The sequence below is a fragment of the Thalassophryne amazonica genome, chromosome 5 (genome assembly GCF_902500255.1).
Source record: "Thalassophryne amazonica chromosome 5, fThaAma1.1, whole genome shotgun sequence".
NCBI classification, from domain to species: domain Eukaryota; kingdom Metazoa; phylum Chordata; class Actinopteri; order Batrachoidiformes; family Batrachoididae; genus Thalassophryne; species Thalassophryne amazonica.
Window position 1 is genome coordinate 68675060 of NC_047107.1, and position 26785 is coordinate 68701844.

The window sequence follows — 26785 nt, forward strand, 5'->3', positions numbered from 1 at the left end:
TTATGGTAATGTACAGAGACATTACAATAACTGTGTCACTGTGCAAATACTTATGGACTGGACTGCAGCTCCCCTGTACTCACAAGGACACCCAGATCTCTATGTGAAGAAAAGGCCGGCATGGAGTCTGCCGGGCAGATTGAACCAGCTGGAGCCACTCTTTCAATTTGTGGGTTACAGCTCCTAACTCTCCTATTAAAAACTGGGACATCTTATTTTCCTCATCTGTTCCAGTTGTTACTTCAGCCCTTGGTGGTTGTCCATTTTCTCATGCTCCTTCTTTCTGATGTTGCTGCGATTGCCACATTGATCACTGGTCTTCTTTTCTTTGTCAGGCACCACCATGTCTTGTTGCTTGGCCAAGTGCTGCTTGTCTATCTGGAATTTGAAGTCCAACAATTCAGAATTTTATTTTAAAATATTATGTTAAATGTTCAACATCTTGGCTTCACTTTTCATTCAGGACCACAGGCAAAGTTCCCTGTTGTCATTGCTCATTAAGTAATTTTTAAAATGGATAGCAATGTAGTATTTGTATTTTATTTTAATTTTAGATTTATTTATTTATTCATTTATTTTGCTCATCTGAGAAAGATCCAATCCATCTCTTAAAATCCAGTCTGAAATATGACTTTTGTTATCTCTGACAGCCCTAATTAGTAGTGGCTGTGGTGCTTGCGTCAGACAAAACAGCAACCATGTTTGTGTGCATCTGTTTGAAGCTATAGGGTAGAGGCTGAAGATATTCTTTGCAACCACCCACTCCACTAGCTGATTTCACTGATTATTTGTTTTCATCTGCTTAAAGTGATGTTAATCAGTGAAATCACCTGGTGGAGTGAGTGGTTCCAAAGAAAACCTGCACCCTCTCTATCTTTTGTGGAATGAGGTGAAGACCCGTACTTTCGGGCCATCCAAATTTCACTAAACTAAAAAACATTGTTTCTACTGAAATCCAAGCATTATAATGTTAGTTTATTTTAGAAACATGTTGTAAAATTACAGCTCATTTTAATGAAGAGAACATATTAATCTGGGGGGAGTGCCATAAATAATTTATTTACCTTTTACAGGCGTCTACAGGAGGGCGTGTGTGTGCGCATCCATAAGCATTTCCGGAAATTACAGTAGCTTTGACTGTGGGTGATGCGTGCAAACTTAACATGCATGCTGATGTCCTTGCGATGTTTTGTAAATGACTTCAGAGATGTTATGTGGTTCAAAAACAGTGTTTTTCATTTTAGAAGTAATTTATTTCTCCTTAACTTTCTCATAATATATGCGAAACGTTAGATTACACAGAAATGCAGCCGTTTCAATGTAGTTCCCACCATGTTGGATTAGAAGCCAGAAAGAGAGACCAGCCAGTGACATCACAGTCCCTCTCTGCTTCAGTTTGCTGTCACAGTGTCCTTCTCAGAATCCCTTGGGCAAGTCTTGGGAAGCCCCAATGCGATCTATTGGTCTCTACCTTCGCTGCCATTAGTAGTTCCAACCAGTCCCAGCAGAAGACTGCCCCTCCCTGAGCTGGTTCTGCTGGAGCGTTTCTTCCTGTTTAAAAGGTAGTTTTTCCTTCCCACTGTCGCCAAGTGCTTGCTCACAGGGGGTCGTTTTGACCGTTGGGGTTTTTCCGTAATTATTGTATGGCTTTGCCTTACAATATAAAGCGCCTTGCGGCAACTGTTTGTTGTGATTTGGCGCTATATAAATAAAATTGATTGATTTAGTTCAGTCAGTAGTGGTCCTATCCTTTTAATAGGATGTAATTTTCCAAGTACATTTAAATGGAGCTTTTTTTTGCTTGTTAATTATGCAAACTTCAAACACCTGATCATAGCTTGTTGATTCTTGGAGATAGCCTTCTTGCAAGACAGCTCCCTCCGTTGTACTGTTGTGTCCTTATGTATATGTCATTTTTTCTCCTTGTCATCGAATTGTTTTGCATCTATTTTTACGAAATGCTAAATGTAATGTTATGTGTCATTGTCTTACAGGTGGTGGAGACGAACCTGGTGGCCTTCGATTGTCACTGGATCTTGATTAATGAGGTGAGTGCTTGAAACGTGATTTACAGTTTCCATGCCAACTGTGCTTTCATTTTACCCTCGCACTTCTGATATCCTGAAAATATTTGTGGTTTGGTGTCAAAATCTTTCAAACCTCTTCTTTGGCTGGTAGTGACAATGGAGGAGAGGTCACTGTTTGAGTAACATGGGAAAATCTGTGTTCTGTCATTGACCAATGGCACTGAGTCCAGTGGAATGGAAAACAAAACTGCACACATTTAAAGCTTTTTAACCCCCATTTTTTATTTATTGTCAAGCAGTCAATTTGCAGAAATGAAAAAGGTGACCTTGACACAAGGAGAGTGTAAGCACTCATCCAAAAATCTGGTTTCGTACTTAAATATTCAGGATTCTTTTGAATTAATGAATGCAGACATGCACTGACAAACTACAAAGTCATTGTTCTTCTTTTTTTATGACTGTGATCATCTGATTTCTCCACATCTACCTCATTTTGTTCACAAATACTGATTGCAGTGAGTACTGGTGATGAGACAAACATAACTGAATATTCTTGTTAATTTTGTCAAAGAACACATCTTCAATCATCCATCATGAGAATTTTTTTTAGAACAACAATACCAGCAAAATCAACTGTTTTGTACTCATATGTGTTTGTCCTACATAATATGCAAATAATACACTGTATATACAAGTGCTGAAATGAAACAACAGGACACAGCAGGGAATCCAGGCTGCCACACACCTACACATTTTCAAGGCAGATGAACTGAAAGAAGAGTAAACATTTGCATTTTTGTCCGATGCTTTAACTGGGAGCCACTTACAATTGCAAATTTTTCCAACACTGAAGATCACAAGCTGCCCCCACAAGCAGACTTTGGACTTGTCTCAATTTCATATCAAACACTTCCAAACAGACAAAACCATGTGCCTTTCACATTATATCAGCATATGGGGACCAGCATATATTGTACTGTGACTAACAAGAAGTCTGTTTGCTGTGGGGTAAACTTCCAAACTGGATAACTGTAAAGCTCCATGGACACAGTCAAGCTGTGACTGTTGGCAACAAATTGTGAATGACATTCACAACGGCGTTTCCAGAATGGCTTTAAATATTTGTCGGGGTTCTTAATTTCCTTGCATGAGTGGCAGGGCCTCACTGTGATGTTGCAGGAATTTTGAGCATGTTCAAAAAATTTGCAACACAAATTTTCTCTGAAAATAGTTGTCGTTGGCATCTCAAACACATTTCAATTTGCGTCAGAAAAGTGCACAAACAGCGAGACAACTTTGTGAGAGGTTGGTGACCTATGAAACTAAATTGTGACTGATTGGAGACAAAAATGAGACTGACATTCCAGTTGTGAGACAGGTGTGCACTGCCCTGGGACCCCTGGGAGCATGACAAAAAATGCAAATACTGGTCAGTGTGATTCCAAGGGAAAATTGTTGCTTATTCACATATTTTCTTGCAAATTTGTGTCTCTTACTACTTGCCAGGAGCCCCAGCAGCAGTGAGATAGTACCCTAAAAGTACTATCTCACTGGGCATGACTGTTGGAGAGCAGTTGGAGACATGAATAAGCGACCAAACACACAAACATTGAAGTGGTGTGGCCACTCACAGCTGAACATGAATGACACATTTGTGCACAAAGTGTACAGCTCTTATTATCCTGCTAATACCCATGGAAATTCCTCCACTGTTCCCAATAACGACAAAATAAAATAAATGATGAAATAATGAATAAAATATAGTCTGCGACACCGGCCTTGGCTGGTGAGGTAACCTGTGTTGAACTTCCATCCCACCCAGGGGGAGTCATGGACTCTTATCTAAGACGACTGCTTCTTCTATGGAAAAGCACATAATCAGTGTGATGGTTGTACTTCAATATTTCAGATTGAAGTTGATGAAAGGCTGAGACAGTCAGTAAGGAGTGTGTCTGTCAGTCATGTTTTGATTTTTTTTAACCTGTTAAAAATCCATCACATAGAAATATTTGGAGGCTTTGACACAAAATAGTTTAGGGAAGGGAAACCATTTTTTCTATTTACAGTACCCAAAGATTTATGTCCCTTGACCATGTTTCCAATTTAATATAATTTTGCAACACCATAATTTCTATGTCTACACCATTTGGTAAAGAAAATCCCTCCTGAAACTTTGTTTCTGTTGCCTCAGTGAGAATTAATGTTGCAGTAAATGTCACATTATACCCCATTGGATGCAGTTTGATGAACTGAAAATGGCAACTAACATTAAAGGTTGTCACCCATATATCCTTTGAACTTGCTGGAAATCATTTTGAGATGTGAACTGTGTACTTTGAATGAGCTAAAGATATAAGACTATTTGGCAACCACTAGTCCAAAATTAATGGTAGAATAAAATAGAATGATTTAATGTGAATTGATGCAACATGTTATTAATGTGTAACGCTGTGCCTTTTTTCAGGATCAACATCAGACATTGAACATTATGTTTTCCATATTAAAATGAAAACCTGTTAACCTGTTTAGTTAAAGCACAACTAGCTAATGAATTAACTAACAACATTTTCCACTATATGCATAAAGTGGAAAACAACATGAGGTGTTCAGAAATACAAAGGCAGCAAGCAAGAAAAACAAAAAGCTTCACTTTCACTGAAAACAATTCCAGAAACGTATTCTATAAATAGAAATGGTTTAACCTATGAACTTGGCAAGAGTGGCACATTATGGACACTAAGCATGATTGCAAGTGGATTTTAGCATTTTGCATCACCTAAATTAAGGTGCTATTGGTCTGTGATTTAGCATGTTTCACTTTTTTGGGAGTGGGTGGGGCTTCTTTTCTGTTTCAGAGGAGAGTAGTAAAAATGGTCCATTGAGTAGTGTGGGCTGTGGCTGTCTGCGATATACAGTATGTCACAGAGGTCTCAAACAAGCTGTCAGGCCTAAATGATATTTAAATCAGGAGAATGTCTATGAAAATACTCAGGATTGAAGTGAGCCAACTTTTTATGTTTGCGTTTGCTGGGTGTCGTGCGTTTTGAAATGTGACTCGTCTAACTCGGGCGAATATCGGCCATTTTGGGCGACTGGGCATGGACGTCGGGCCTCTGAAAATGCATACCACCCTCCAAAAGCATGTTATTGTATTAGTATGTCTGGCATTATATTTATGTATTTATATTAGCAACAGTTTTTGTTGTGTTTTTTATACTTTTGCTTTGATACTATGTGTGCTTCTTACCCTGTGTGCTGCTATACAGTGCTCCTGGAACCTCAATTTTCCTGGAGGAGTGTTCCCAAGGGATCAATAAAGTTCCATCTAATCTAATCTTTAATTATTTCATTTATCAAAATTCTAATTCAATGTATTAATTTATATAGCACCAATTCACGATGAAATCATCCCAAGGCACTTCACAACACTAAAATAAACAAACAAAAAACTGAATTAAAAATTAAAAACACAATAAAAGACAACCCATAAAGAATATAAGAATAAAAACACATCATAACACTAATGATAAAACAGGGAAAACAAATGAGTCTTTAAACGGGACTTAAAAGTCTCTACAGTATCCGATTGCCGAATGTATGCCGGGAGATCGTTCCACAGAGCTGAGGCACGGTAGGAGAAAGCTCTGTGACCGGCAGACTTTTTATTCATCCTGGGAACACACAGAAGTCCTACACCCTGAGAACGCAGGGCCCGAGCTGGTACATAGGGGCTTACCCATAGGGGCTTTGTAGTTTCAAATCTGCTTAGGTTGAGCCTGTTTAACCCTTTTGTTATCCTCACATTTTTCAGAATTAAAAAAAAAGGTTTAAATATTTCAGACATCCAAGGTTGTGTTTAATTAACAAACATCAAGGCTTAATTGGGTATGCAACATAAACGTCCACCCGTTCACACTAATGAATCACATTTTTGGACCATATTTCCATGCGTATTAAGTACTGTGCTCATTTGAAAATGGCATCATAGCTAGTTACAGCTGTACAAAAAGCTTTAAACAGATGTTTAACTCTTGTGGCGCCTGGCAGAGTAAGAAAAAAGTAAAGGAAAAAAAAAAAAAAACAGATCTCTGCTCTTTCCTCAATCACCTTTTTGAATAGCCTCAGAACTGCAGTGCTGAACACAATGTTGCATATGTACCAAAATGATTAGTGATTTCCAATTTAAATGATATCTGGTATTATTTTGTTGCCAATATTATTAGTATTAGCATTACAAAAATATTAATAAATAACAACAATAATAAAAATCTAGTTGGCGATTCTCATTGGCCTGCCAGCCAGACAGGCCTACACTGTTATAGGGGAGACACTGCAGTTTGAAAAGCTTAGCGTTTAGTGGTATTCAGCACCAATTGTTTATATCAAACTGCAAAAAAATGATTGTATTTTACATAACATATTGCTGTACTGGTTCTGCAGAAGATGATTATTTCATATTTTCTTCTCGGTAGTTTATTGTAGATCAGGGTTACTGTGTAGTTGTCATAACTCTGCTTTATCTCCAGTTAGACAAGTATCCTGAGGTGGGAGTCACACTTCATAATTGATCATCCTTCCTATTCCTCATCTTTTTTTTAATTCTGCACATTACAAGGTAATGAGAAGACATAATCAGGGAAATTCACTTTCTTCCAGTTGAAATGCTCAGTCCCCCCTACTTTCACGACTAGACATTTCTTCAAATGTGTAGCAGCATCTCTGAAACATCTGACTGAAAACCTTTTAGAAGTCAGTGTTTGAATCCTAATTATATCGTGGTCTCATTCCAACAAGACTGTTTGTTGTTTGTTAAATGGTGATGATAAAAACGATTCATCCAACAGTGACAGTCATTTAGGCTGTGCTCTCAGCTTACAGCAACAGACATGCTTGCAGAGAGAGAGAGAGAGAGAGAGTTATAGTCATGCACATTCTGTGCACAGTTGGACATCACCTGTTAAGCTGCAGCCCTCTTAGACTATTGTTGTTGCAAAGTGGCTCCCCTGGAGTTGGTGGATATTATGCATCTTGTTCAAAGCAAACATGTCACTTAGCTGTGACACCTATTTCAATGCACACTTGAGTGATTTGAATCAGGAGTTTTTGGTCCCGATTTTTTCTCATGTTCTCTTTTCTTCCTGTATAACTGAAGGTTTTTCCATCATACTTTTATTTGGTTATGCTTTGTCACACTCTGTCCCCATCACCTTATGCACCTACGTACTTCCACTCATCTCATAGCACTGGAAGTAAGAATAAATGGGTACATGAAGTCCAACTATAATTACATTGAACACAGATTTATGGTAACTTACTTCTGGAAGTGAGCGGAGTTCCCTCTGGCCATCATACAAAACCAATTACACCATCATTCTGATACACTATTGAAATCAACTCTGTGATGCTTGAAAAGGTGTTGAAAGAGTTTTTGTTTTGTTTTTTTAATGGTGTACCAGAATGAACTGAATCCATTCGCATCTTGCAATGGCTATGGGGTGACTACCTGCAGTAGTCAACTATAACTACAGTCATTAACAGACACATTTTCCTCGAGTCGTATAATTGGGTAATTAAATTTTTCCAGCACTGCTTTCAAAAACACAAACAGGGTACCCGTGCAGATATTGTTTCACTAAGGATGCACATAGGACAGGAACCAGCAATGCTCAACATCCAGCGCTCCCACCACTTAAAGTCAAGTCAAGTCTTGGAGCATCCCCGAATACGTTTACATACCCTGGCAGAATTTGTGTACTTTTGTTTTTAAAGAAAACAAAATCCATCAGGCAAAACACATTACTGTTATTTTAATAAGATAATAATAATCCCATTGGGCAACATAGAGTAGTACAATCATTAAAAAGAACATAGCAATACAGAAAATGAGATTATCACCATTCAAAACTGTACGTACCTGTAGTTCTTCATACTGTGTATTACTGCTTTAACAGCAACAGCTTGCAGTCTTTTGTGATAGTTGCAGATGAGTACCTTTATTTTTTTCTAGATGTTGTAGCTGCCTATTCTTCTTGACAAAAGTCTCCTTGGCCCCTAAATTGTAAGGTTGTCTTACATAAACTGCACATTTGAGATCCTGCTAAAATGACTCAAAGATATGGAGGTCAGGAGACTGTGATGGTCACTTCACATTTTTCTGCTAGGTGCTCACGCATGGTCAGCCAACTAAAGCTAACTTATGTTGCACCAAAGCTATGTTGTCCAGCTGAAGACAAACACCAGTTTAAGTAGCACAGGAGAGATCAGCTTTGTGCATGTTGGATGGGGAAACTCAACAAAGTTGTGGTCGTGTGTTAACTACTGACCTACTGATGAGAAGAAAAAACCCAAACTTTTTTGACCAACTTTTGTCACTATTATTTTCAAGTAGCTTTTTATGAAAATAGTATAGACACAGTGGATTAGTGGTTGGCACTGTTGCCTCACAGCAAGAAGGGCATGGGTTCGATTCCCACCTGTGGCTTTTCTGTGTGGAGTTTGCATGTTCTCCCCGTATTTGCGTGGGTTCCCTCTGGGTTCCACAACCACAGACATGCAAGTTAGGTGGATTGGAAACTTTAAATTGTCTGTAGGTGTGCGTGCAGGAATGAATGTGTTTGTTTGTCTATATGTGGCCCTGAGACAGACTGGTGTCCTGTTTAGGGTGTACACAGCCTCACACCATATGACCCCCCATGACCCTTAATTGGAGTAAGCGGTTGAACATGAGTGAGTGAGCATAGACATTGTTGGGTGCTAGTGTATGTAAGACACAGATTTTCAACTGACACATGATAGAATAAGAAAAGTTAAAAAAAAACCTGGAACATCGTGCTCGTAAAGCGCAAACATCCCCTAACACTCATTTCCAAATGCACAAATTTTTACCTTGGAAAAAAATTTTCCAAGGTCAAAGTCCTATTAGAAGTGGCTTTTCATAAGCTAAAATATAATACAAAATATAGACCAAAAGGACTTTTCAGTGTTAAAAAGAATCATATCTGCTACAGCTGCATTTGGGATCAGATGTGGATCAAACTTAGTCTATTCATTAAGAGTGCCAGTTTGCACCACATTGCCACAAATGACAGTGATTGAGGCACTTTGAGATATAATGCAAAAACAAATGGGCTTTTCAATATGAAATTTAAAATCCACAAAATCCACAATCCGGATCAAACATTATCAGACGATAGTGAGTGTCAGTCTGCACCTCACTTTCAAATATGAGAGTGATTGGGGCATGTTTGATTAAGATATAATGTAAAATATACATTAAATGGGGTTTACAATGTTAAATTTAACCCCTATAGGGTCTTCGTTTTTTGTTACACAGGGAGTCCTGCTGGGTCTGGTGGACCCATTGTATTTTGGGGCTTTTAATTCAACATAATCACACTTTTTTGGTTAAAATACTCAGCAGATGTTGACTTCAGCCCAATTGCAACTAATATAAACAACACATATGATAGGTTTGTTCCTTTTACCTTTGTTAAATCACATGTATGAATAGAAATACAACTGCTCCGCTCCACTCATTCATTTCATTTCATTTATTTATATAGCGCCAAATCACAACAAAGTTGTCTCAAGCTGCTTAACACAAACAAAAAATCAGGCATCAGAAAAAAAACATCAGAAGGACAATAAATACAGTACAAATACAGCATAATATCCAGTACAATTAGTCAGCATTAAGCAACAAGAATTCAAAAGAAATACCTAGGTGATCACAGATCACTCCACCCACCCACGCACTCACTCACTCACGTCAGTCACTCACTCACTCACTCACTCACTCACTCACAGGCCCAGAGAGCAGAAAGGGAAAATGAAGGAGCACATGACCTATGATTTCCACAGTTTCAATAGTCCAGTGGACCCGAAGACCCTCCACCTTCTATAGCGAAGGGAAAAAAAAAAATCAAATTATAGGAAAAGAATTGTGGATTCTGTGTTTGGAAAATATGGAACGTGCACAGTAAATTTTGCATATAGATGCACTTGTGTTCCCATTAAAAATAGTATCAAATAAACTATTAATAGTTTAATTAATATAATTAAATCACTTCTGTCATAGTATATATTAACTCTGTTGGTGTTGATCACCCCGACCTCAATTTAATACACTGAGTGTCTTGAATATGATTGTATGCACTTGCTGCTGTGATAATTTAACACTTCATCATTGATAAATTATTTGATTTGTGGGAGAGGAAGCAAAATGCTGATGCTTTCATCTTGTCAGCTGTAGGAGCATGTGTTGGTGGTGTGCAGTGTCACTTAAACACATTGCTGGGTCTTGAGTGACAAACACCCACACAACCAACCACCAAAGTTTTTGACTTGGATTAATTTTGTTTTTCAAGCCTTTGAACCTTTGAAAAGAAGCGTAAAAGGGGCAATTGGTGTGTGGGAAGTGGAGATCAGGCAAAGCAGAGGCACAAAACAGGTCAAGAAGTCAATCTATCCAGCTTTTCTCCTCATCTGCAGATGAGAAGTGAGGCAGAGTGATTTGGTGTCTCTAAGGGACAAGTGGAAGAAAAGAGAATGGGAGTAGGCTGAAGCAAACAGGTCAGAGGAGAAATACCAAAAATAGCCAAGGATGACTGATGTGGTTTTGCTTTTGACTGACATCTCTATAGGAAATGCTGAAGAAGAGGGATCGGTGTTTTCCTGGTGAGGAGGCATTGGAAGTAAAGTCAGGGGTTCAGGTTGAAAATTATCTCACAGACCCAATACTTACTCATCATGCTAGCTGCAGGGTGTTCCAAAGGTACAGTATTGACTTGTGGTTTTCGAAAACTGGACTTGCCCCACAAAATGGACTCAACATCGGGGAAACCGGGGCACAGTGGATCAGAAATGTTGTTCTGTGGCAGCATAAACACATTATGCATAGGTTTAGGTCATTCTATTGTGGATTTAATACAGCAAGTTATTGTTTATAAGGCTGTGTTATTTATGTCTCCCCACATGTAATTTACAGGTGTTTAAAATCAATTTTAAAAATTTTGATTCACTGTGCCCCGACACTAATTCACAGCGCACAGTGAATCAACTTAGAATATAATGACAGAACACATGACTATAAAGATTTCTTCAAAATTATTATTAAAATATATACTGATGCATATACAACCCCAACTCCAATGAAGTTGGGACGTTGTGTAAAATGTAAATAAAAACAGAATACAATCAATCAATCAATCAATCAATCAATTTTTTTATATAGCGCCAAATCACAACAAACAGTTGCCCCAAGGCGCTTTATATTGTAAGGCAAGGCCATACAATAATTATGTAAAACCCCAACGGTCAAAACGACCCCCTGTGAGCAAGCACTTGGCTACAGTGGGAAGGAAAAACTCCCTTTTAACAGGAAGAAACCTCCAGCAGAACCAGGCTCAGGGAGGGGCAGTCTTCTGCTGGGACTGGTTGGGGCTGAGGGAGAGAACCAGGAAAAAGACATGCTGTGGAGGGGAGCAGAGATCGATCACTAATGATTAAATGCAGAGTGGTGCACTGGAAACAGTGCACCATGGGAACCCCCCCACAGTCTACGTCTAAAGCAGCATAACCAAGGGATGGTTCAGGGTCACCTGATCCAGCCCTAACTATAAGCTTTAGCAAAAAGGAAAGTTTTAAGCCTAATCTTAAAAGTAGAGAGGGTGTCTGTCTCCCTGATCTGAATTGGGAGCTGGTTCCACAGGAGAGGAGCCTGAAAGCTGAAGGCTCTGCCTCCCATTCTACTCTTACAAACCCTAGGAACTACAAGTAAGCCTGCAGTCTGAGAGCGAAGCGCTCTATTGGGGTGATATGGTACTACGAGGTCCCTAAGATAAGATGGGACCTGATTATTCAAAACCTTATAAGTAAGAAGAAGAATTTTAAATTCTATTCTAGAATTAACAGGAAGCCAATGAAGAGAGGCCAATATGGGTGAGATATGCTCTCTCCTTCCAGTCCCCGTCAGTACTCTAGCTGCAGCATTTTGAATTAACTGAAGGCTTTTTAGGGAACTTTTAGGACAACCTGATAATAATGAATTACAGTAGTCCAGCCTAGAGGAAATAAATGCATGAATTAGTTTTTCAGCATCACTCTGAGACAAGACCTTTCTAATTTTAGAGATATTGCGTAAATGCAAAAAAGCAGTCCTACATATTTGTTTAATATGCGCTTTGAATGACATATCCTGATCAAAAATGACTCCAAGATTTCTCACAGTATTACTAGAGGTCAGGGTAATGCCATCCAGAGTAAGGATCTGGTTAGACACCATGTTTCTAAGATTTGTGGGGCCAAGTACAATAACTTCAGTTTTATCTGAGTTTAAAAGCAGGAAATTAGAGGTCATCCATGTCTTTATGTCTGTAAGACAATCCTGCAGTTTAGCTAATTGGTGTGTGTCCTCTGGCTTCATGGATAGATAAAGCTGGGTATCATCTGCATAACAATGAAAATTTAAGCAATACCGTCTAATAATACTGCCTAAGGGAAGCATATATAAAGTGAATAAAATTGGTCCTAGCACAGAACCTTGTGGAACTCCATAATTAACTTTAGTCTGTGAAGACGATTCCCCATTTACATGAACAAATTGTAATCTATTAGACAAATATGATTCAAACCACCGCAGCGCAGTGCCTTTAATACCTATGGCATGCTCTAATCTCTGTAATAAAATTTTATGGTCAACAGTATCAAAAGCAGCACTGAGGTCTAACAGAACAAGCACAGAGATGAGTCCACTGTCCGAGGCCATAAGAAGATCATTTGTAACCTTCACTAATGCTGTTTCTGTACTATGATGAATTCTAAAACCTGACTGAAACTCTTCAAATAGACCATTCCTCTGCAGATGATCAGTTAGCTGTTTTACAACTACCCTTTCAAGAATTTTTGAGAGAAAAGGAAGGTTGGAGATTGGCCTATAATTAGCTAAGATAGCTGGGTCAAGTGATGGCTTTTTAAGTAATGGTTTAATTACTGCCACCTTAAAAGCCTGTGGTACATAGCCAACTAACAAAGATAGATTGATCATATTTAAGATCGAAGCATTAAATAATGGTAGGGCTTCCTTGAGCAGCCTGGTAGGAATGGGGTCTAATAAACATGTTGATGGTTTGGATGAAGTAACTAATGAAAATAACTCAGACAGAACAATCGGAGAGAAAGAGTCTAACCAAATACCGGCATCACTGAAAGCAGCCAAAGATAACGATACGTCTTTGGGATGGTTATGAGTAATTTTTTCTCTAATAGTTAAAATTTTGTTAGCAAAGAAAGTCATGAAGTCATTACTAGTTAAAGTTAATGGAATACTCAGCTCAATAGAGCTCTGACTCTTTGTCAGCCTGGCTACAGTGCTGAAAAGAAACCTGGGGTTGTTCTTATTTTCTTCAATTAGTGATGAGTAGAAAGATGTCCTAGCTTTACGGAGGGCTTTTTTATAGAGCAACAGACTCTTTTTCCAGGCTAAGTGAAGATCTTCTAAATTAGTGAGACGCCATTTCCTCTCCAACTTACGGGTTATCTGCTTTAAGCTACGAGTTTGTGAGTTATACCACGGAGTCAGACACTTCTGATTTAAAGCTCTCTTTTTCAGAGGAGCTACAGCATCCAAAGTTGTCTTCAATGAGGATGTAAAACTATTGACGAGATACTCTATCTCCCTTACAGAGTTTAGGTAGCTACTCTGCACTGTGTTGTTATATGGCATTAGAGAACATAAAGAAGGAATCATATCCTTAAACCTAGTTACAGCGCTTTCTGAAAGACTTCTAGTGTAATGAAACTTATTCCCTACTGCTGGGTAGTCCATCAGAGTAAATGTAAATGTTATTAAGAAATGATCAGACAGAAGGGAGTTTTCAGGGAATACTGTTAAGTCTTCTATTTCCATACCATAAGTCAGAACAAGATCTAAGATATGATTAAAGTGGTGGGTGGACTCATTTACTTTTTGAGCAAAGCCAATAGAGTCTAATAATAGATTAAATGCAGTGTTGAGGCTGTCATTCTCAGCATCTGTGTGGATGTTAAAATCGCCCACTATAATTATCTTATCTGAGCTAAGCACTAAGTCAGACAAAAGGTCTGAAAATTCACAGAGAAACTCACAGTAACGACCAGGTGGACGATAGATAATAACAAATAAAACTGGTTTTTGGGACTTCCAATTTGGATGGACAAGACTAAGAGACAAGCTTTCAAATGAATTAAAGCTCTGTCTGGGTTTTTGATTAATTAATAAGCTGGAATGGAAGATTGCTGCTAATCCTCCGCCCCGGCCCGTGCTACGAGCATTCTGACAGTTAGTGTGACTCGGGGGTGTTGACTCATTTAAACTAACATATTCATCCTGCTGTAACCAGGTTTCTGTTAGGCAGAATAAATCAATATGTTGATCAATTATTATATCATTTACCAACAGGGACTTAGAAGAGAGAGACCTAATGTTTAATAGACCACATTTAACTGTTTTAGTCTGTGGTGCAGTTGAAGGTGCTATATTATTTTTTCTTTTTGAATTTTTATGCTTAAATAGATTTTTGCTGGTTATTGGTAGTCTGGGAGCAGGCACCGTCTCTACGGGGATGGGGTAATGAGGGGATGGCAGGGGGAGAGAAGCTGCAGAGAGGTGTGTAAGACTACAACTCTGCTTCCTGGTCCCAACCCTGGATAGTCACGGTTTGGAGGATTTAAGAAAATTGGCCAGATTTCTAGAAATGAGAGCTGCTCCATCCAAAGTGGGATGGATGCCGTCTCTCCTAACAAGACCAGGTTTTCCCCAGAAGCTTTGCCAATTATCTATGAAGCCCACCTCATTTTTTGGACACCACTCAGACAGCCAGCAATTCAAGGAGAACATGCGGCTAAACATGTCACTCCCGGTCCGATTGGGGAGGGGCCCAGAGAAAACTACAGAGTCCGACATTGTTTTTGCAAAGTTACACACCGATTTAATGTTAATTTTAGTGACCTCCGATTGGCGTAACCGGGTGTCATTACTGCCGACGTGAATTACAATCTTACCAAATTTACGCTTAGCCTTAGCCAGCAGTTTCAAATTTCCTTCAATGTCGCCTGCTCTGGCCCCCGGAAGACAATTGACTATGGTTGCTGGTGTCGCTAACTTCACATTTCTCAAAACAGAGTCGCCAATAACCAGAGTTTGATCCTCGGTGGGTGTGTCGTCGAGTGGGGAAAAACGGTTAGAGATGTGAACGGGTTGGCGGTGTACACGGGGCTTCTGTTTAGGGCTACGCTTCCTCCTCACAGTCACCCAGTCAGCCTGCTTTCCCGGCTGCTCTGGATCTGCCAGGGGGGAACTAACGGCGGCTAAGCTACCTTGGTCCGCACCAACTACAGGGGCCTGGCTAACTGTAGAATTTTCCACGGTGCGGAGCCGAGTCTCCAATTCGCCCAGCCTGGCCTCCAAAGCTACGAATAAGCTACACTTATTACAAGTACCGTTACTGCTAAAGGAGGCCGAGGAATAACTAAACATTTCACACCCAGAGCAGAAAAGTGCGGGAGAGACAGGAGAAGCCGCCATGCTAAATCGGCTAAGAGCTAGTAGCTACGCTAAGCTAGCGGATTCCTAAAAACACGCAAAGTGAATAATGTGTAAATAATTTAGAGGTGATTCAGCAGAAGGAGTGCTTTAGTTAAGGCACGTAAAGATTACACTGGGAAACAAATCGTAATCTAGATAACTAGATCAATCTAACTGCGCAGATTAAACAGCTAACAGATACAGAAAAACACCGCTGTGCTCCGGAACAGGAAGTGATACAATACCGCAGTGAGAGCCAACCACCAGTAGAGGCAAGCAAGAGCAAGAAGTCAGAGTATCAGAGTCAGAGTGTAAATCCTCTTCAACCTATATTGAATTGAATATACCACAAACAGAAGATATTTAATGTTCAAACTGATAAAAATTATTGGTACAACTATCATAATTTCTGTTCAAACGTGAAAACAGTTGTTTATATACACAAATTATAGAAATAATTCATGGAAAAATAAATGTATAAGCTTCAACAAGTAATATTTCTCATCCACTTGATACTGGGGCTTAGTAAATCACTTTCTAGACTGATTCACTGTGCCCCCTGTGCATGTGACGCACATGAGTCATGTTATCAAATAGCTGATAGTCTGGAGAAGACATAACACATGCTCATCAGTTGGACAGGGTAGTCTTTTAACTAATATCAATTTTTTGGGCCACCTTTCCTCTGTTGTGAGAAATAAATACAAAGACACTGACATCCACAAAATTTACTTTGGATAGGGAAAAACTGACTTCACTTGCCACTTAGTTTTACCCTTAATGTTTCCAAAAACAAAACACTAATTTATAGGGGGATGTCTTTATGCATAAAAATATGGCATAACTGCTGCAAATATATATATAGTTTTGCAGATATCGCTACTGATTCACTGTGCCCCGTGATTCACCATGCCCTGGGTTTCCCCTACTTATATGTACCTGACTGTATGATGGAGATTGACTTTTTGCACACCACTCTTGTCCAAATCAGTACCAAGCTCCCAATGTGGTATGGTATAGATACTGAGATGCTGTTGTGCAGGTATGTGGATGGTCACATGCTTTGACTTAGTGCATTATGTCAGAGGATGCAGATGCAGCGTTTGTTAATTAGTGTTGTTTTCCTCTTTTTATTATGTTTTATTGTCAAGTAATTTATAACACTTGCTTGAAAAAAAGGCAATAAAAATAAAATTATCCCTTCATTCATTTTCTGTCACTTACTGTATATGACAATTTTAGCATATATATATATATATATATATATATATATATATATATATATATATATATATATATATATATATATATATATATATCTTGCATATGAGATTTAATTGTGTTTCTCCATGTCATTGCATTTGTGCGTGTACATGTCGCATTGATTTAGTTTCAGCTGTTAAATGGCTAACAGCTTTAAGAACATGCCACCACTGAAAGTCATCCTGGGTTTGTTTAGCTTGTCCTCAGTGAGGCACAGGCTGCAAGAAGAAGATGACAAAATCAACAAGGAAAAAAGCCTGTAAGTGTCTGCTATGGGGCAGGGGGTGGAATCTCCAAATTATGTTTTTCTTTTGCATTTTGGTCTGTCTGTGTGATAGTGGATTCAAATAAAATATCTAAATGTGTAAATTTGATCCTTTGAGTGGGGTGTCCTGGATAATTCTCATCTGCTGATATTTCTTTGCATGCCCTTGACTGCCTGCTGTGAATTTTAATCCCTATTTGGCTCACAGATCTGCCTTTTTAGCAATTTTCAACATTTTCTCTCTGTTCTGCATCTCTTTGTTGGCTTTGTAATTTATTCCCCTTCAGGGCTTTTATGTTGGCAACTCTTTCAAAGATTTGCAACGTTTTCACCCCAAATGTCAGCAAATATGTTCCTTACTTAGGATATTTAGAAAGTTAATACTCGAGAGTTCAAGACATCCATACAATGTAAAATGTGTTAAGTAGTTTAAAAATGAAAATAGCCAATTATTCTCTTTTTGACTTTTTAAAATAATAATTAAAACAGTTTGCAATATAAAAAATTCTCTGCTGACTGTTTGATTTCTACAAACTACGGTTGGAAAAAAAAGATAGAAACAAGTTTTCAGTCTTGTAATATAAGTCTTGGTTTCCAAAGTCTGATGTTTCAAAAGATTCCCAGTATCCATGGATCACATTAAGTAGGAATTCAAATTGAAATTAGTCAATAAATCATATAATATGAAAGCTCAGATCAGGTTGAGGAACATGTGGTGAGTGCTGCACATTTCCCTGTCCATAAATTCAGTGAACTCCCTTGGATCCAGACAGGCAACCACCCTGAGGATCGGCAGTTGATCATCATCTCTACAAGTTATAATCTATCTGCAATAGTTAGGTAATACATGGACTACCACCTTGACCTTGACTCCTGGGCTCTGAAGCACCTGCACACTGGATTGAGCTTGGGGTAACACTCCACAATGTCACTGGGGAGGATCCAGAAGTCATTACCACACCAATATACCAGAAGTTCAAAATGTCCAAAAACCTCGTCTTTACTGTTTGTGTAACGATATTGTCATACACTTCTGTTCAGAAACCTCATGACTCTACTCGGGTGTTTCCAGCCATCTCCCAACCTCATAGGCCATGTAATGAGATAAGTAACTCTCTCAACAAGCTCTCTTCTCTCACCACATATAGAAAAACTGATAATGCCCAATTTCCAGAAATCACTGGAAGCCTTTCTCATAGTTCAAATTCTGGAGAATTGAAAACCCAGGCACTGTGAGTCCTCATCCAGCTTCTTGAGAGCTGAAATAAAGACTTGACAGCATTGTCAATGTTAAGGTCAGTGAGCATTCTCTCACAATAATCCCACAGCATTTGATTGACAAACTGGGCCCACTGGGACTGAACACCCCCTGTTAAACTGAATACTGGACTTTTTGACAAACAGGCCTCAGTTTGTTCACGGAGGTAACAACAGCAGGTCGAACATCATCACCTTAAGCACAAGCTCTCCACAAGGGTGTGTGCTGAGTTCCCTCCTCTTCTGTTGTGTGGGCCGCTGAAGAGGAGGTACTGCTGGCCCACCACCACTAGAGGGCGCCCTGCCTGGAGTGCGGGCTCCAGGCACCGGAGGGCGCTGCCGCCTTACAGGAGCAGCCAGGATGACAGCTGTCACCCATCACTGGAGACAGCTGATCCCAATCACTACGGAGGTATATCAGCAGGACGGCATCTCCACCTCATTTGCCGAGATATCGTTTCTACCAGAGAGGTAACGTATCAAAGCAAATAGAGTGCATCTTTTGGATTGAGCTAGTTTTTTGGATTACTGTTCCAACGAGAGGTGGAGGTACCTTTCCTGCTATTCGGAGTCCTGGGTGCATACGCGCCCCCATCTAACTGTTCTTTGCTCCTTGCCAGCAGTACCAGGTCCGACACGCGGAGGCAGTGGCCACCTGGGAGTTCGGGACTTGGCGGCTCCAGTATTCCCGGGGTCCTGTGGCGGAGGAAGCCGTGTGGTTCCGGTCTTACCTTGGAGAGGTGTCTCCTATCTTCGAGCCTGCCCACACGACACTTTTGTGAATTGACTGTTGTCCATTACTGTGATTGGTTGTATTCGTTGTGCACATTCACAACAGTAAAGCGTTGTTATTTTGACTTACTCCATTGTCCGTTCATTTGCGCCCCCTGTTGTGGGTCCGTGTTCCTACACTTTCCCAACAGGATATCTCGGCACGCGTCATGGATCCCGAGGGGCGTCAACCGGCTGTTGAACGGCCAATGGAAGAACAGGACGCGCAGGCGTCCGCGGGAGGGGTAATCGGTGAGTTGCAGCGGATCCTCACCGCTTTCACGACTCGGTTGGATTTCATGACCGAGCAGAACGTCCTCCTGAACCGCAGGGTGGAGGCTCTCGCCGCGCAGGTGGAAGCGCGCCCTCCGGGCGCCGCTGCGGCTCTCCCTCCCGTAGATCCTGTGCATAACGTTGACGTTCCACTGGTTGTTCAACGACCTCTCCCTCCTTCCCCGGAAGCATACATAAGCCCTCCAGTGCCGTACGGAGGCTGTGTGGAGACGTGCGCGGATTTTCTGATGCAGTGTTCGCTCGTCTTCGCACAGCGTCCCGTTATGTACGCGACCGATGCTAGTAAAGTAGCTTATGTCATAAACCTGCTTCGCAGTGAGGCACGCGCTTGGGCTACAGCGCTCTGGGAGCAGAATTCACGGCTCCTTCTGACATACGATGGGTTTGTGAGGGGGCTCAGAACCGTGTTCGATCACCCTAATAGAGGAGAAACCGCTTCAACCGTGCTACTGTCAATGAGACAGGGGCGCCGGAGCGCAGCTGTTTATGCAGTCGACTTCCGCATCGCGGCTGCGAGATCCGGCTGGAATAACGCTGCCCTCCGCGCCGCCTTTGTAAACGGACTGTCTTTGGTTCTCAAGGAGCACCTGGTGGCTAAGGACGAACCGCGGGATTTAGACGGGCTTATCGATCTTGTCATACGGTTGGACAACCGGTTAGAAGAACGTCGGCGGGAACGAGACGAAGGGCGTGGCCGGGCACGCGCCGTCCCTCTCCCTTCCGGTTCCGACCGCGCTCCGCCTTCCCCACGCTCCACGGCCCCTGCGCTCCGTGGGGCCACAGCTCCCCCTACTGACGAAGCTATGGACACGAGTAGGGCAACATTTAGGGCACCAGCTGCACAGAGGAGACGGGCCCATGGAGCTTGTTTTGTTTGTGGTGCACTAGAGCACCATGTGAGAGACTGCCCCGAGTGGTTACAACACCAACGCCCGCCCCTAGAGACTGGGCTAGGGGTGGGCCGAGACATTCACGTGGGACACACCCACAATGCTACACGACTCCCAGTCACGATCCTGTATGAGGATTTAACCCTGAAGGCCCCAGCACTGGTGGACACGGGCTCTGAGGGGAATCTGTTGGACTGCAGATGGGCCAGGGAGATAGGGCTCCCTCTGGTGGCGCTTACCTCGCCTGTGCAGGTTCGAGCACTAGATGGCTCCCTGCTCCCTCCGATCACACATAAGACACCACCTGTAACGCTGGTGGTGTCAGGAAACCACCGGGAGGTGATCAAGTTTTTTGTGACTCAGGCCACTTCCCGTGTGGTTTTAGGCTTTCCCTGGATGTTGAAGCACAATCCCCGGATTGATTGGCCGTCCGGGGTAGTGGTTCAGTGGAGCGAGACCTGCCATCGGGTGTGTCTAGGTTCCTCGGTTCCTCCCGGCTCCCAAGCTAAGGAGGAGGTCAGAGTCCCGCCCAATCTGGGGACGGTGCCGGTGGAGTACCACGACCTTGTCGACGTGTTCAGCAAGGATCTGGCGCTCACACTCCCCCCCCACCGTCCGTACGATTGTGCCATCGATTTGGTTCCAGGCAGTGGGTTCCCGTCCAGTAGACTGTACAACCTCTCACGGCCTGAGCGCGAATCAATGGAGACCTACATCCGGGACTCGTTAGCTGCCGGGTTGATCCGAAATTCCACCTCCCCGATGGGCGCAGGTTTCTTTTTTGTGGGTAAAAAAGATGGCGGACTTCGTCCATGCATCGATTATAGGGGGCTGAACGAAATCACGGTTCGCAACCGATACCCGTTACCCCTGTTGGATTCGGTGTTCACGCCCCTGCATGGAGCCAAGATTTTTACCAAGCTTGATCTTAGAAACGCGTATCATCTGGTTTGGATCCGGAAGGGAGACGAGTGGAAGACGGCATTCAACACCCCCTTAGGTCACTTTGAGTACCTGGTCATGCCGTTCGGCCTCACAAACGCCCCCGTGACGTTCCAAGCCTTGGTTAACGACGTATTGCGGGACTTCCTGCACCGGTTCGTCTTCGTATATCTAGACGATATACTCATCTTTTCTCCGGATCCTGAGACTCATGTCCGGCATGTACGTCAGGTCCTGCAGCGGTTGTTAGAGAACCGGCTGTTTGTGAAGGGCGAGAAGTGTGAGTTCCACTGCACTTCTTTGTCCTTCCTGGGGTTCATCATCTCCTCCAACTCCGTCGCTTCTGATCCGGCCAAGGTTGCGGCGGTGAGAGACTGGCCCCAACCAACAAGCCGTAGGAAGTTGCAACAGTTCCTAGGCTTTGCTAATTTCTACAGGAGGTTCATTAAGGGCTACAGTCAGGTAGTTAGCCCCCTGACAGCCCTGACCTCACCAAAAGTTCCCTTCACCTGGTCGGATCGGTGCGATGCCGCGTTTAAGGAGTTGAAACGGCGCTTCTCGTCTGCACCCGTTCTGGTGCAGCCCGATCCTAGTCGCCAGTTAGTGGTTGAAGTGGACGCCTCAGACTCAGGGATAGGAGCCGTGCTGTCCCAGAGCGGGAAGACCGATAAGGTCCTTCACCCGTGTGCCTATTTTTCCCGCAGGTTGACCCCAGCCGAACGGAACTATGACGTCGGCAATCGAGAGCTCCTTGCGGTGAAAGAGGCTCTTGAGGAGTGGAGACATCTGTTGGAGGGAACGTCCGTGCCATTCACGGTTTTCACTGACCACCGGAACCTGGAGTATATCAGGACCGCCAAGCGACTGAACCCCAGGCAAGCCCGCTGGTCACTGTTCTTCGGCCGTTTTGACTTCCGGATCACCTACCGTCCCGGGACCAAAAACCAAAGATCGGATGCCTTGTCCCGGGTACACGAAGATGAGGTCAAAACGGAGCCGTCGGATCCCCCGGAACCCATCATCCCGGAGTCCGCTATCGTGGCCGCCCTCACCTGGGACGTGGAGAAAACCGTCCGGGAGGCCCTGACACGAGACCCGGACCCCGGAACCGGACCGAAGAACAAACTCTACGTCCCACCAGAAGCCAGGGCTGCAGTTCTGGACTTCTGTCACGGTTCTAAGCTCTCCTGTCACCCTGGGGTGCGAAGAACCGTGGCAGTCGTCCGGCAGCGCTTCTGGTGGGCGTCCCTGGAGGCCGACGTCCGGGGTTACATCCAGGCCTGTACCACCTGTGCCAGGGGCAAGGCGGATCACCGTAAGACACCGGGATTGCTACAGCCGCTGCCCGTGCCTCATCGCCTCTGGTCCCACATCGGCCTGGATTTTGTCACGGGTCTCCCGCCGTCCCAGGGAAACACCGTCGTCCTCACGATAGTGGACCGATTCTCCAAGGCGGCCCACTTCGTGGCCCTCCCGAAGCTCCCAACGGCCCAGGAGACAGCGGACCTCCTAGTCCACCACGTCGTCCATCTGCATGGGATACCATCAGACATCGTCTCCGATCGCGGTCCCCAGTTCTCCTCGCAGGTTTGGAGGAGCTTTTGCCGGGAACTGGGGGCCACGGTCAGTCTCTCGTCCGGGTACCACCCCCAGACCAACGGACAAGCAGAACGGGCAAACCAGGAGATGGAGCAAACCTTGCGCTGTGTGACAGCCGCGCACCCGACGGCCTGGAGTACCCACCTGGCCTGGATCGAGTACGCGCACAACAGTCAAGTGTCATCCGCCACCGGCCTCTCCCCCTTTGAGGTGTGTTTGGGGTATCAACCCCCGTTGTTTCCGGTGGTTGAGGGGGAGGTCGGTGTGCCCTCGGTCCAGGCCCACCTACGGAAGTGCCGTCGGGTGTGGCGTGCCGCCCGTTCTGCTTTGTTGAAGGCCCGGACGAGGGCGAAGAACCATGCAGACCGGCGGCGGGCCCCGGCTCCCACGTATCGTCCAGGGCAGGAGGTCTGGTTGTCCACCAAAGACATTCCCCTTCAAGTGGACTCCCCGAAACTGCAAGAACGATACATCGGCCCCTACAAAATACTCAAGGTCATCAATCCCGCCGCAGTGAGGCTCCGGCTTCCGGCCTCACTGCGGATTCACCCGGTATTCCATGTGTCAAGGCTTAAACCCCATCACACCTCACCCCTCTGCACTCCGGGTCCGGCGCCACCTCCTGCCCGGATCATCGACGTCCGACGAATGGGCCGGGGTTTTCAGTATCTGGTGGACTGGGAGGGGTACGGCCCCGAAGAACGCTCCTGGGTGAAGAAGGGCTTCATCCTGGACCCGGCCCTCCTGGCCGACTTCTACCGTCGCCACCCTGACAAACCCGGTCGTGCGCCAGGAGGTGCCCGTTGAGGGGGGGGTCCTGTTGTGTGGGCCGCTGAAGAGGAGGTACTGCTGGCCCACCACCACTAGAGGGCGCCCTGCCTGGAGTGCGGGCTCCAGGCACCGGAGGGCGCTGCCGCCTTACAGGAGCAGCCAGGATGACAGCTGTCACCCATCACCGGAGACAGCTGATCCCAATCACTACGGAGGTATATCAGCAGGACGGCATCTCCACCTCATTTGCCGAGATATCGTTTCTACCAGAGAGGTAACGTATCAAAGCAAATAGAGTGCATCTTTTGGATTGAGCTAGTTTTTTGGATTACTGTTCCAACGAGAGGTGGAGGTACCTTTCCTGCTGTTCGGAGTCCTGGGTGCATACGCGCCCCCATCTAACTGTTCTTTGCTCCTCGCCAGCAGTACCAGGTCCGACACGCGGAGGCAGTGGCCACCTGGGAGTTCGGGACTTGGCGGCTCCAGTATTCCCGGGGTCCTGTGGCGGAGGAAGCTGTGTGGTTCCGGTCTTACCTTGGAGAGGCATCTCCTATCTTCGAGCCTGCCCACACGACACTTTTGTGAATTGACTGTTGTCCATTACTGTGATTGGTTGTATTCGTTGTGCACATTCACAACAGTAAAGCGTTGTTATTTTGACTTACTCCATTGTCCGTTCATTTGCGCCCCCTGTTGTGGGTCCGTGTTCCTACACTTTCCCAACATCTTCACCCTCATGACCCATGACTGTTGTGCACAGTTCAGCAAAAATCCCATTATAAAATATGCTGACGACATAGCAGAGTGGGGCCCATCCAGAATAAGGGTGACACATATTACAGGGAAGAGGTGTGACTCTTCACTGATTGGTGCAACAACAACAATCTGATCCTGAATGTGGAGAAAACCAAGGAGCTGGTGAATGACTTCAGGAGAAGATGCCCCCTCACATTCATTTTCACTAAGGAGTCTGTGCAGCAATCAAAATTTGTGGGGGTTCATGTCTCTGACAACTTGACTTGGTCTCTGCATATATCGTCTCTGGTTGAAAAGGCCAACCAGCATCTCTACTTTCTCCGCAGATTAAAGCATGCCCATCTGAGCACGGCTGTCCTCGCTTCCTTCTATTGAGGAACATTAGTGTGTGTACTAACCAGTAGTATCTCTCTGTGGCATGAAGTAGCAGCTTTGCAGACAAAAAGGCACTGGGGAGGGGTGTGAGGGCAGCAGACAAGAATATTAGGGCAAGGCTGCCAACCATTGGTGAACTGGCAGAACAGCCTGCTTGTCCAGGGCAAGAAGAATAATGAAGGACACTTCACATCCCTTTAACAAACTGTTTTCCCTCCTGCCATCAGGTAGAAGCTATCGTAGCATGAGATTCAAAACATGCAGATTCAGGGACAGCTTTTACCAAACCATCATACCCAACCAAGTTAAATGCAAATCAGTAGAATGAACAGTGCAGGGTTTTTTCCCCCCCAAAACCCAAGTTATCACTGTCACACACTTCGGTCTTTTATTCTGTGATTTTATTTTGTGTATTTATTTAGTTGTGCAGTGCATCGATATTTTTATTCTGTGACAGCATGTGATTTTTTTTTTTTTTTTTTTTTTTTTTTACTGAATCATATTAAAAGCAAGTCTAAGTCTAAATCTAAGTCATTGGAATCCACAAAATTACCCAACAGCCAGTCTATGAAAGTATAGCAGCTTGCTCTGCTTTGTGTTGTAGTTTTCTGTTTTTTTGGGGGTTTTTTACTCCTCCCACTCACCTCCTTCAGGACGCAAACTCACAATCTCCAGCATGGGTGGCGGATGCTCTACCCTGAAGGCTCAAAACCCAGGGCTCTGACCTGTGGCCAGATCGTCCTTTTTGCTGTTGGGGAGTGAGGTTTACTGACAAAAATTCACTCCTATCCGGGTCACAGCACCAAGGTAGCGGCTTGCTCTGTGGGTTTTTTTTTTTTTTTATTCCTCTCACTTATTCCTCTTGGGTCTCAAATGCGTGATCTCCAGCATGGGAGGCGGATGCTCTTACCAGAAGACTAAAACCCAAGGCTCTGCCCTTGTGGCCAGAGAGTCTTTCTAGCTGTTGGCGAGTGAGGTTTACTGACTACTATTGCACAGTGACTCCTGCTGGCCTCCGTCACACGAGAAACATTTCTGACAGACCCCAGAATTCACTGGGTAGATGTTAGATACTTTACTTCCACCCTGCACAGCAATTGCAGTCCTTCAATATGGGCTGGCCATGATGTTCAGCCATTGAGTGGAGTGTCTCAGAATGTCTCACAGAGCAGTCCAGTGAGCCTAGTAACATGTTTGCCAAAAATCAGGATGAACTACAAAGAACAAAAAGTCCTTTTGGAATTCATATTAGGTTTAGATCACTACAAGTTGAGCTAGGATGTAATCCTTGGTTGACTTCTTGGTAATGAAGCCAGTCTGCTCTGAGCATCAAGCATCTGGCACTGAATCATGTTGAGAATGACACTTGCAGCTACCTTACCTGGAAGAGAGAGCAGACTATGTAATACTCCTGTCACAAGGTCCTTTCTCCCAGTCTGTTGGGATGATACCTGTCTCCCAAATGGAAGCAAAGATTGCATGCAACATCAGGATAGCAGCATCTCCACCCTCCTGAGGAAGTTTAGCACTGCTACAGATCTCTTCAGCTGTTTCATCACGTTTGCAATCTTGATGAGATTCAGTGGTTCACGCTTCACTGGAAGATCAGCCACAAACATTCCAGCATAAGAGATCCTCAGCATCTTCGCAGGAGGAGCAGCCTTGTACAACTGTTCAAAGTGACTAATATCAGATAAAACTGTTGTGATTGTACTATTTAATTTTTGCATTCCAGCTGACGCACTATTCAGGCCCGTATGGTGAAGTGCAAAGGAAATAAAAGCAAATGGGTTTGACCTTAAAAGCCTGAATTCATTCTTATCCAAACATACAATATGGATGCATATGCATGTATACACAACTCGGCATGCATGCATGCACGCACAGGCAGGAACTTTTAAAAAGATAGCAAAGTGCCGCATCTCTGTTGGTGGTATTGTTAGCTCCACCAGGAATGATAGACGTCAGGCCTCAACTCATCACAACACGACCCTTTGATCTTGCAGAGGACGGA

The 26785-nt window shown here is 43.6% G+C and overlaps 1 protein-coding gene across 4 annotated transcripts in view; it reads left to right on the forward strand.

The window, feature by feature from the left end:
• grid2 (glutamate receptor, ionotropic, delta 2) overlaps positions 1 to 26785 on the forward strand; it is a 2248146-nt gene that overhangs the window by 1581830 nt on the left and 639531 nt on the right. For all 4 annotated transcript variants that reach the window (XR_004560786.1, XR_004560787.1, XM_034170483.1 and 1 more), the window contains exon 5: positions 1995 to 2048. Coding sequence is in view for 2 of the 4 variants with exons in the window: in XM_034170483.1 (XP_034026374.1) it covers positions 1995 to 2048 (54 nt within the window). In the remaining 2 variants the exon portion in view is untranslated. The remainder of the gene's footprint in view (positions 1 to 1994; positions 2049 to 26785) is intronic.